We start from the raw sequence: 13,316 nt of genomic DNA, 5'->3' as shown, positions 1-13,316 counted from the left end.
GCAAAGGCATTGCTTAGCTGGGAAAGTTTGTCATTTCTCAATGTTTTGTAAGAATCAGAAAGACAAGTTACATAATTTAGCAGTGAGGATTCATGACATCTTTGTAAGTGACTGTTAGATGCACATATCAAGATTGAAAGTACAGTATTACAGTACACCAATCAAACGAATACCTTACATTTTGAATAAGACACATCCACAGACGACAAAACCAGAACAAACGCAAATAAACAGAAATAGAAACCTTCCATGTGAACTCCATGGACATAAACCTTTGTTGTGAAATAATGCATTCATAATTTGCAACAACATTTTTTTATTATTTTAAAAACTGGACTTACAATTGAATTTACAATATTTTGTATTTTTTTGAAGACTGAAATGTCCGGCAATGACTTCACTCTAGTATTTACCATAAAGAATCATTAATCAATATACCATGCTCGGTGACTCATTAATGTGGAATTGAAAACCAGTTATGAAATCTTCTCATCAAGTCATGCCCTTCCGTGACATGACAGTGCTTCTGTGATATCAAAAAAAGCCATTCAGACGAACAACTCAATCTGATTGTAAATTTGTTCATTACTTAGAATATACCAGGGTAATCTCTAAAATCAAATATTTCAAGTTTTTTTGTGAAAGGTGGTGACAAATGTTGACTTTGTGTACAAAAAGTTAATTATATCGTGATTAAAATGAACACATCAACTTTTTAATAATTGGATCTCATAATTTTCTTATATCGGTATGTATATATCCCCACAGTATATCATATTTATTACATCAATTATTTACGTAGTAGCAAACAAATACAGTAGACCCTTAGCATATTGAACAATTTCGCTTCCTCCGAGCTTGGACTCTCCGTAGACACGATCCACAAATGTGATAGGAACCTGTCAGAAACAAAAACATATAGTGTTGATGAAACAATAATGCCATGTAAAAACAATCTTACATAATTAGATAAAATGCAATTAGCTTGTGATCTTCTCGCAACTATTAACATTTAAAGATGTTTATTATATATAATTTATTAACAATCAGTTAATTGGTCTCACCTCTCCTAGTGTGAATCCAAATTGGTTAGCTCGAACCAATATCTCCATTTGGAAAACGTATCCCTTGGAAACGCAGGAATCAATTATTTTTTGTAAAACATCTTTTTTGTACAATCTAAAAGATAAACACATTTCATGAATCATGAGGTTATGTGTGGATGAGTTGACCAATTTCTGTAGTGATGTAGGTGGGTTAATCAAACAGTCAGTTGAATACACATTTCCTATATGTCGTACTCTTTGTTGACTGGTCGGTAGCTCTGTGATGATAAAATGATGTAGATGGGTGAAAAACATAGTCGTTCAATGAAACATTAGGTTGTGTAGTCATTGGTAAGAATATTGCAAATCATTCAAAAACAGTTTTTTTTTATTGATGGACGACAACAGATCAAATAATATGGATACTCATAACAATTTGTCTGTCACCCAATCAAATCTTAGATGTTTCATTCTTGGAGGATTCAGACGTTTTCGTTGCTAGCAGATTTCACATGGCTAGAGGACTTACGTATACATACAAAAACATTGCAGTGTCAGCGATTGGAAATAAATTATCAAAATTGTTTTCACAGCACTGTGGCAGGAAAAAATCTGTTTTGTTTTCAGCGATGATTTGTATCCATTCATCAGGAAGCATTTATTTTTATTGAAACAAATTTGTCAGATGTGAAAACTCAAAGGAGAAGTGTAGATGAATTTCACTGATTCTGTTGAAATCATTTTTAGATTTCTGACCGTCAATATCGATTATCTGATCAGATTATTATTCTTTTTTTTAGAAAATACCACATTCACTAAACCAGATTGAAGATTTCATGCTTGATATGTATTCAAAAAATGAGAACCAAAGTGATGGTTTCTTATTTAAAAGCACAATCATTCAATTCTTCTTTATTTAGATTAGAGTATTTACTTTATGCGACGGGACACTGTGCTGTCAATGTCATCCCCAAACAAATGTTCTTAATTTACAAATTATAGAGGGCACTATTCAAACAAAACTAAGTACAACTGCAGAAAGAGAACTACTAGTACCTGAAACTACCTGTCAGATCTGAGGCTCCGGGTCTCAGCAGAAACTGAGCTAGGAAATTTGCACTACGACTGAAATACAAAAAAAAGAGTAGCTTTAGTAGTTTTCTCTCTAGTAAACTTTGTTAGTATATGAAAAGTCGAAAAGAGGAACTGATTAGTAAATGTACTTGTACAAAAATTATACAGGCTTCCACAAATTACAAGGAGTTTCATTTAAATTTGGCTACAATGATGACATCATCATTAACAAAGAAATCATAGAAAAATGCATAAAAATGTGAAAATTACTTCATTAAAGTTAAGGTGTACCTGATCAGCTTTCGTTTGAAGTCCCAACCGTACACTCCACCAGTACCAATATACCGAGTTCCAGATACAATGTCACACTTTAATTCTTTTTGTTTTCTAGTAGTTTATAATAAACAAAATACAAAAGACAAAATTTGTTAAGCCACTGCCCCTTAAAAATAAAATATTCAGAGCTTCAAAAATGATGTTAGAAGGTGGTAACATTAGACACATGGGTAGAGCCTGCTAAGAGTATGGGCCCCTACTGATTACACAATCCCCTTTTAAAATATGAAAGGTATGTTTGTTTGAAAGATGCAGTTGTGATTCATAAATATGAAACGTCACAAATAAAACATAAATTTGTCTGGTTTGGTTTACATTGGTTATTACAAGGATACCTCAAAGTATGCACGAAGACAGTACAGTGGAAGTATTGGTCAATGTGCAGCGGAGGTCGATGCGATGGCGTACTGTCTGAGTGCATATTTTGAGGTATCCTCATATTAACCTTATTATTATACATCTTTCCCTTCCAAGGATGCATCATGGGAAATCCAAAAGGTTTATCAGCGAACTTCTTTGTATGGAGTCCGGCAAACCCTGGTAGCAGCCATGTTTGTTTTTATTATTAAAGAACGCTTACGCACGTAATCATTCCATATTTGGAATTTGCAATTCCTTATATGGTAAGATGAAAATACCCCGCAAAATACTGCAAAATGACGGCATGCAGTAACGTATGGCGTTACGGTGACAGATGTATAATAATAAATGATATATCTTGTTACAACAACCAATAAATATAAAATTTTCATATCAGTGTTGTGACAGGCAATTTGTTTGAAATATACGTTTCTTATTAATTATAGAAGACTTACTTAATAAATTGTGGTATGAATTTCGGCTGCAATAAAGAAAAAAAAAACTAAGTTTCTTGATATTTTGAGTAAGGGTGAGGTGTTATACACTTCCAATCATCAGTTTTAGAATGATATTTTACTAAACCAGTTTCAGTTGATTTTTCAATTTTCAATGTCCAGATAATTTTTGAAAGTTTATAAAATCTCAGTAGTATATAAAATATTTACTTTTTATTCATACATATGCATGCAATATGATGATATTCATAAATATATACATCCGAGGACAACAGCAAGGGTATCTATTAAAGCGAGGGAGTCATCACCAGCGCATCAGATGTTCATAGCATGTCATTGTTTACAAACAAGCATCTACCCATAAGCCTTTATGTTTTTAGCGTGTGCTGTTATCATTGCTTGGGACTCAATTCCCGCGTGTGCACAGGTGACGACTCTCCCATTTTAAAAATGTGAGCCAATTGTGAGAAACTGTAGAAAACAGTTTCATGATTTACCTCCCGTTTCTATATAGGAATGGCATGCACGTAGTAGCATAGAAACTCAAAACTTGTGAACATTCAAATGATACTCACATGGTGGGAAAGATCAGCATCCATTATGATCACAAAATTACCAGTAGCATGTTTTATACCATGCACATATGCGGTACCTACCAGTCACAAATAAAAGTAATATTGCTTTAAACATATATTGTATTTTATAGTATTTGACTAAATGAACATATCAGCATTTCATCTTACATTACGTGTTTAAAATCTGTGAAATTAAAAAAAAAATGAAGAAAATCATATGTGGGTTCAATCAAGTATTCACCAAGTAATCAATTTGTGTAAAGTGAAAAACATTCAAAGAGTTAATAATAAAATATATTACTACTAAACCCGTGTTTGTATGACTTTCAGACCACGAAGAAATGGATCAACGTTTCAGAAAGTCATTTCATCAGTCGCTATGAAGTAGGTTGTCAAAATATCCTTACCTAACCCTAACTTTGTAGCTCTTGGTCTCAAAACCTGTAGTCAAATGAAATTACAAAAAATATAAATATATCAGTCGGAAGAATATCAGTCGGAAGAGTCACACAATATATGTTCATCAACATTTTCACAGCTATTGTCATCTCTCACCTAAAATAGTACCATAAACAAAATTGAGGAAAATTAGGAAGAACACAATCTAACTGTGGAAACGTTAATCTTTGATAATTTAATGGTTGCTTTTCATTCCAGTGTAGCATGTACAGTGGCAGTAATTTTAGTGCGATAGACCACTTACCCGGAAGTTGCAGATAGAGAGTTTCACATATGCACGCATATCAGATATTAGATTCAACGTAAACATGCATGCATGATATTGAACTTGTTGACGTAGCAATCAACACGATGAAACTAAGATTCCCTTTCACCGAATATCAGATAGTTAACTGACGTTTTTGTATTTGTTACCATGACAAAAGCAAGGGTGTTGCTAACTTACATCCATCGCTACATCTCAGTGGTCTATTGCCTTGTGCCATTTTGAAGGCATTGATGAAAGTGTGAACTGACAACCATAATAACACACCAACTAGCAAAATTACAAAGTGTAACAACCAGTTTACTTTTATAACTTACTATTTTGTCATTGCCATAAAGTTTCTGTAACTCTTTTGCAATTTCCAGAGTGCCATCAGGACTACCATCGTCGATTACTATGATTTCATAATTGTACCCACTGAGAAAGAAGAGAAATATTTATACATACAAATTATGCTAATGTAACTATATATTTTTTAGTAATTGTTTAGTTTTAGTTCAGTCATTTTAGCATTTTAGTGGACATGGTTTACAATTAATGAATAAATAACATTTAAGAACTCGAAATGGCAGTTGAAACTATTCGACAAATCACAGCAACTGTGATTCTACAGTCATTGGAATACAATTTCAAAATAACCTAAGATTTATATTTATGCATAAAGGGCCATAGAAAAAAGCACCCAATACAATAGGGAATCACAACCTCTTGTTTGAATTTACATTTATTAATATTTACAAAGATTTACAGTTAACAACATCCATAATCTAATCTGATATGTAATAATTTTAATGATGTAAATATGTAGCTTTTTTGAGGATGATGTAATTCTTGGTACAATTGTCTTGTGCTTCTAAATTCTAAACTTTTTGAAACTAAAATCTGTACTTCATTTTATAGCTGTGAATGCTTCATTTTAAGATATTATGGAATAACTATTATATTCTATAGGACAATCTACGGCTCTTATTTCATCATCCCTGACCTATGTAGGACTTCTGAGATTAATAATATCTCCAGGACTTCATGGACTAATAGTACGGTATCCTATATTATTAATTGTATAGACCTTGACTGTGTGTTGGTGTACATTCCTAGTGGCTATTGTAGTATATTTCTAAGCCATTTAGGCGAGGTAGCCATACTTTAATATCAATGATCCCCACAGTACTCACCACAAGCTCAAAATCAAACCTATTAGGGGGTCAACCATGGAAATCGTGGTGGGTGACTGAAACATTTGTTGAAAATAAAAAATGTAAGCTAGACACTAAGAGAAAACTAAATTATATGCATGGTGTTGGGTCAATAAAAAAAAAATAAAAAAACAAGACACCGTGAAAATAAAAAAAAATGGTATGATCACGCTCACAAGCAACCCCCCGGATTTCAAGTGGTTGACCTGCTGCGTACTTGTTGTCTATTTCATTCTGGGGTCCAAGTACAACTGGTAATCTCAACATTCAAATTTAATTAAGAAACCAATACCATTAGAGATATGTGACAATATACTCTTGCTGCACCAAATATGTTGTGTATGTTATATCCACGGAGCGAAACTGGCGTGTCAACAGATACAGCAGTCGACACACCAGCTGATCAAGGTCAAGCCATTCGACGTGGCATTTCGACTTAAACGAGTCAGCGAATTATTTTATACCCAATCGGGTTCTGTTTTATATATTCCCACATACACGCATACCTTTGAGTAAAAGACTTCACTAGCAGCCACACAATAAGTGGTAGGTTCTCTCTTTCATTGTAGGTTGGAAGTAAAACTGAATACTTGTCCGTCTTGCGAGAAGCCATTTTGTCAACTAAACATACAATGATATATATCGTTGGTGGCGCTCTACAAGGTTGCTGATACATTATCTTTCACACATCTCGCCATTCCACCCGAGTTATTTTTTTTACGAGAAATGTTTAAACATGGGTTACTCTCTTATGTAAAACTGACTTTTGCTTCACCAAGTTTAGATCTCATACTCTGATTAAACTATGGACTACAATATAATAACTTGAAAAGCAGGGCTATATTATAGAGTAAACTGAGAGTAGCACACCAAAATTCAAAATTAAATATAAATTTTAAAAATCAAGTAGAAAACAGTATCATCAAAATGAAGCCGATTCAACTACACTGATACTAGCCTAACATATAGGCGTGAGTACACCTTTGCCGGCCGGATGGCATCAGACCTCATTGTGTTGGGTTTGGAGCACCGCGGAGGGCGCAACGCACGCGACCTTGTCAGGCTACACTGATACCTGCAATATTGGAAAAGTTGATCCCATTTCAACTGTTTACTAGTAGTTTCGTTAAAATTCAAAGGCTACGTTATTCTAGTATATCATTTAATAAAACAGATAAGTACTATTGACACAAAAAATCAATTCCTTTCATGGTATTATAAATATTTATATAGTTTTTAAAGGCAGCTGAATCCAACCAGCCAACCAAAGAGCGCAGTTAGCATTGACGTCATGTGAAAATGTTCCATGTTATTCCATCGGCTAATAAAAACCTCCTCTCTCGTTTATCAATTTAAGATGATCGTCGCGCCGGGTCATGTTCGATGTCAGACTCATAGCGACATGTAAACTACCTGACTACCACCCTTTATTGTGAAATTTATCATTATTTATAAAATAATCTCGTCTTAACACAAAACATTATTAAGACGACTTAATCTAAGTTTGAAACTAGCAATATTCTTGATACAATTGCATAACTAGTATGTCAGTTCTGAAACGGAGTCACCCACTTTAAAATATTTGTTTTTTTAAGTTCACTTTTTATGATTTTAAAATGAAACAGCTGGCAATATACTGAGGTACAAAAACAGCGTCTCTCTCCTATATGTTAATATTGCTGCCACTTTTTGTCAATTGTATGTAATTACATAGAAACAGACATGTTTGGAGAGATTTGAACTGCTATGATGAAATTGTTTTCGCGTATTTGTTAATCGACTTAATTAACTGATTATTAGCGAATGGCTGTGTTATGTCTGTCATCGTTTAGGCAGGCGAGGTCCTGGACGGAACTCGACTCAGTGATTTGGAACTAATTACGAGATAACCGTCGCTATTCGGACTACTATTTCTGACAGTTAGTATTCGTAGTTATTAATGTAGTGAACGATTAATCAAAAGATATGACGTGTTCAGTACTTAGCGTGATTGGCTTTATGATTGAAGGTTACGCCCTAGAGTCTTTTTTCTGCTTTGTAATTGGTTAGAGTTTTGAAAATGAATAAAGAGAGTTTGAGTTGGTCTTGGCGAGTACTCCACGACAGAGACAGTCCAGTCCTAGAGAGTCTTGGGGCGAGTCTAAGGCAGTCTTGGACTGAGTCTTGGGTCAGCCTTGCGATAGTCTTGGGGACTTTTCCCCAGGGCGCTGTGTCTTATAGAGTGCTCAAAAGACCGACTAAGACGAGAGTTGAAACGTATTTCGTTGTGTGTGTCTATTTGACCGTAAGGCTTAAGTGACTTTCTCGATCCCGTACCTCAAGGGGACGCGATAGAGAGACGAGACGATATTCCCCCCTGACACGTGTGGAGAACCTCCGTCAGAGGAGAAGAATTTACCCCTGATACTGCACTAAACGTTAAAATATTGATGTCGATGACTTATTGGTTACTTCACAGTCCCTCCACAGTTGTGGAGGGACTGTGGTTACGTATACGGGGACGTATTCGTCTTTATATCGATAATGTTATGACGTCACCACGCAATGGATGCCTTTATATTGCAATATATTATTAGAAACAATTCGTTTTTGGTTACTATGGGGACGAAACTTATACAATATTATTTTTTTGTGTTGCCGACGATTCGCAATTGCTTTTATTTGCAGTCGAACATTATAAACTATAATTTTTGAACGGTTTCGTGTCTTATACCCGCACGACATTAATTTGATTATTGTGCCTTCAGTGTTTCGGCATTCAGTGACGTCACTGGCGCCATACTGATTTATTTCTAAATCTGCGAAATTATTCGAAGCTAGCTGGTTTTACAGCACGGTCTGATGTGAGACATATCCGGATATTTCCGAAAACTATTTTGCACGAAAGTCGTAAATGGGAAAGGGTGTCGATGACCTTATTTTCAAATGCCGCGATATGCTATCGAGTTCCAAATACCTCAACGTACAATTAGTCTGTCTGATCGATTCTTGTGTATTCTTAGATTCTTAGCACAGTAAAACTTCGTCAGTGTGATATCTTTGATGTCACATGTTCTGTGAGAATAAAGGCGTATATGAAAGGCCTGAAACACTTATGGTATAAAAGTCCTAGCACAATTTACGAGGAGAAAGACAATTTAAACGAGTAAGGCTCAAATATACACTCATTTAGTTTATAGTGTAGGTTCCGCAACGAACCATTCTGATTGGTTATTTATTAAATTTTATAAAACATTCACTTAGTAACGCCCATGAGTCTTTGCGATTTTCTTTCAGTCATTGGTGATTCACGGCCATGTATCCTGAGCGTGTGGTCGAGTGGTTTTGAACTATAATTTTAATTTCAGTAACTTATTATAAATATTTATAGAAAACGAATTCATGCCTTTATACACAGTACCATATTTAAAAGAATTTAATATGGGAAACCTTCTGATTATAGTGGCAAAAATGGGAACTATCAGAAATACTAGTCTTTCCAGATAATGTTTATGTTTCCAGGTCTTAAAATTATTACATTATATTTTGTAAACAAAATGCAAACTTAAATTTTGGCAATTATAATTGGAATATTTTTTCCTGGAAGAATTTCGTCCATTTTACTCATGGAACGTCTGCGGCGCCCGGGGCATCTATGGCGACCGCTGCGCGTCTATGACGCCATTTGCGCGCTGTGGCGAAGTCCGAGTGTCTGAGCGTCGCGCATTGACGCCCATAACTAGACATAATAATAAGAATAAGTTATTAATTGCCCATTACAATCATACAAATTAATTATTGATCAGAAATAATAATACTAGAGTATTCAAATTTGGGGGTTGTGTTTCATTTGGGAGATACTTTTTCCTGATTGTGTTCCATGCAGTGCATTTTAGTAACAAATGATATTCATTATCAATTTCTTGCAGGCACAAATGACAAATACGGCCCTCGCTAGGGATATTATTATGTCTACCTCTTTCTATTTCCAAGGGATGGCACGCACATCTTAATCTTGCTATTGCTTTGCGCATTTTAATTGTGGCAATGACACATAGTTTTCAATCCCAAAATTTGTTTTGTATAGCCTATAATACTGCATTTTTTCGCCAGAACAAACGTCTATATACCAATCTGTAATTCCAGTATCTTTGACCCGTTCACAAAATTTATACAAGAACATAGCAGAGTCCCCCACCCCTTGATTAAACCAGACATAACCAAATCCATATTTAAATAGCAATTCTTTAATTTCTGTGGCCTTTGTCCTTTTTTGTCCAGTGAAAGTACCATCCGGTAAGCTTTTTGGGATAATCTGTTTTCATCTATGCTAGTAATTTTTTAACCAATATTTCACACATCTTTTAACATGGTAACAAAATAAGGGTAGCCATCCCACAATCCCCTAATACTGTACAAGTTGGAGCATTTTTATGTACACTTTCTAAATGTTGATATTGACCATAACCTCAGATTTCAGACCTATATGTAAGTACAGGTTGAATTAAGGTGTCAAAAATCTTAAAATACAAGTCTACTTTAAAACATTGCATATTGCCTAAGTATCCCTCCTTCACGAACACATGATTTGACATCTTTTTAAATCCCTGTTAACCGAGTCGAATGCCTTCTGGAAATCTATATAGAGACAATACAATTTTCCCCTTTTCCTGGCTAACTGTTTCTGAATTATGGCATATAATGTAAATACTTGATCAATAGTTGAATAACCCTCCCTAAATCCATCCTCTGTCTCTGTCTCTGGGATTATATCAAAAACCCTTGCCCATTTTGATAGTCGTGCTTCAATGATACTGGTGAAGATTTTTCCAAATATACTCATGAGTGATATAGCTCTATAGTTACCGGGATCATTTCGACTGTTTTTCTTATGGATAGGAATAATAATACCTTTTGACCAATCTTCTGGAAAAATATCAGTATTAAAAATTAAGTTGAAAAGGGCATTCAAGAATGTTATTGACACATCACATGACAATTTTAAAAAATCAACGATTAAAAGGTCAGAACCTGCGGATTTGCCATTTCTAAGTTTATGTATTGACTGAATAATTTCGTCATTCGTTATTGGCACATTCAATGTTGTGTCAGTTTCACCAAATTCTGGATAATGCGGATCAAAACTATACAGAAAGTTTTTAACTTCAGTAAGATGCTCTCGATCTATGTTATTGTTACATGAATCCTGGTTATACAGTTTTTCAAAGTACAAGACCCAATCTTGTAATGGGATTATAGATGTATGATTTTTACTCTTATTCTTTCTAATAGTTTCACTTGTTATGTTTTCTCTAATTGTTTCCTGCAATTTTTCGTTATATGTATGTTCTTTTTTCTCACCAGTGATCGAAATGAATTACGGGCACTTCTGTAGTTATTTAAATCAATCTCACGACCAGTATCACGATATCGACGTAAACGGGAAAGTTTATATAATTTTGCCATGCGACATTCCTCATCATTGCTCATCGTATTTTATTATTTTGCATAGACAATCAGCTGACCTATGTTCTGTTAATAACCTTATTAATATAGATTGTTATAGATTGTTACGATTATAATGATAAAACTTTACAATTGATATACACAAAACGCCATCCGCACCAGCAAAGGTTTATTCGACCATCGCCTCACGACTACACCTCGGCAGATGCTACTAGTATATTGCAATAACCTCTCTAGAGGGCGCCATCTATTCACCTTTAGCCGATTTAACTACCCAGTAGTGCACATGTGATTTTTAGAGACCTCTGTATAATGACGTCTATGTATAGTTTTCTAGTGTATTTTGTTATTTGCACAGAAAGTTACGTGACCTATAGTAACTAGATTTCAATTTTAGTTACCTTTTCTGCAGGCAATTGTTTCCAAACATTCGTATTATTAATATACATTCGTGCAGAACACATATAAACAAATATATCAGTGCCTAAAATCGCCAGTTTTCTAGTTTTGTACACAAACCATGTCGTTATATCGGACCATATCGAACAAAAACAGGCATGACGACTGTGACATACGGCGGGAATGATGTAGTGTTTGCGATAAGATGAATAAAGAGGCTCGGCAGGAGGGTATTTTCGTACGCTGTCACGTTAATCAATTGATTTTATTCTCGTAATAATGTAATTTAAATAAATAAAAAAAAAACGTAAATTCGTAGACATGGGCAAGGTGTAAAATGTAATCAGCTATTTTATTTATCCGTAATGTGTGCAAAAATCTTATCTGTTGTACTAAGCGTATAAAGCATTTCCCCATTAAATGTCGTAATTCTTACGCAATTTCCAATTTTGATTCTTAAGCACAAATTATCAAATATATTATGAAATTTTAATGTAATTAGGAATTTGCTTTATCTGTAAAGTGTAAAAAACACTTTTTTTACTGTACATGAAACTTTCATTTTATTTCTTGTAAAAACGTAAAATGCCTTTTTTAATTAGTCTAACGTCTAATTACGTTAATACGTGGCGAACAAGGATATGTGACTTAGCCTCCCGGATGCAGTTCTTATACAAGAGAAGATAATTCGCATTCTATTCATACGTTTTCCATGGTTCAAAAGCTCAAAAATATTATTATATAAGTGTCCAACTATACCACCTAATATGTTACCAATATAGAAATGATTTTGAATTGCTGGCTAAAATTAACAAATGTTGCATGGAAGACGACAGTGGTCCCTAAACCGAATATACCAATGCACCTTCAAAACCATATTCACTCCTGGTGCGCGGTAAACATGGCATCAGCAATAATGGCACTGACGGAGGAAATGACCTAGCCTGTAATAACGACACACTATCTTGTTGCAAGACAAGATAATAAAAGCAAGGTGTTTATTCTTAGGCTTTCAGTCACATGTATTTATATTTATTTACTAATAAATCTACGATTATTTATTTATATTTATCATTTACTTATAACTAGCAAGTTACAATCACTGCGTATTTATAATTATTTACTTAAATAACAGGTACGTAACAAGTACATTGTTCTTGTATTTATTAACCTATATCTTGTAACGCGCGAGTTATTACTAAATGAATATGAATACATGTGGCTGAAAGGTGCCAAGAATAAACACCTTGTTTTTTATCGTGTCTTGCAGCAGACAAGTTAAAGCGCGGTAGTCATTGATTTTCCCACAGTTCAATGCGTTCTTCAAATGGAAATCACAAGGATGAGGTTTGACCTGGGCGCAACTTGCACTGATTACCGACGGGGACTCCTTCAATACCTTCTAATCACATGAATTAAAGCTTGGAAGCGTCTCAGTTCGTACTCGTTGATCTGCGCAACAGTCAAAGTTGCCATCTTTATTTATATGAGACCCATATATCTCACGTGCTCGTGCTTGTAGCGTACGAGGTATGTGATATGGATTTATTAGCAAACAATGTAAATACATGTGGCCGAATAGTCCGGGATGGTGACGGACCAGCCTTGATAGAGATTATTAAAAGTCTTTAAAAATTTATTTTTAGTAAAAAACGTACTGCACCATGTTTTATAAAAAAAATAAACACAGTCCTTGTTTTTATTAG

At 34.5% G+C, this 13,316-nt stretch overlaps 1 protein-coding gene across 1 annotated transcript; it reads right to left on the bottom strand.

Moving 5' to 3' along the window:
• Window positions 1-299: 299 nt before the first annotated feature.
• Window positions 300-6,394, bottom strand: LOC100376547 (dolichol-phosphate mannosyltransferase subunit 1-like). The gene is made up of 9 exons (XM_002742200.3): window positions 6,273-6,394; window positions 4,888-4,987; window positions 4,254-4,287; window positions 3,847-3,923; window positions 3,272-3,297; window positions 2,412-2,507; window positions 2,103-2,171; window positions 1,065-1,179; window positions 300-899 (listed from the first exon to the last, which is right to left on the bottom strand). The coding sequence occupies exons 1-9, from the start codon at window positions 6,377-6,379 to the stop codon at window positions 795-797; spliced, it is 729 nt and encodes a 242-aa protein (XP_002742246.1). The 5' UTR covers window positions 6,380-6,394; the 3' UTR covers window positions 300-794.
• Between the last annotated feature and the right edge of the window lie 6,922 nt (window positions 6,395-13,316).

The sequence above is a fragment of the Saccoglossus kowalevskii genome, chromosome 6 (assembly GCF_978046115.1).
Source record: "Saccoglossus kowalevskii chromosome 6, keSacKowa6.1, whole genome shotgun sequence".
In the NCBI taxonomy this organism is placed as follows: domain Eukaryota; kingdom Metazoa; phylum Hemichordata; class Enteropneusta; family Harrimaniidae; genus Saccoglossus; species Saccoglossus kowalevskii.
This window is presented reverse-complemented; position numbering and strand designations above follow the sequence as displayed.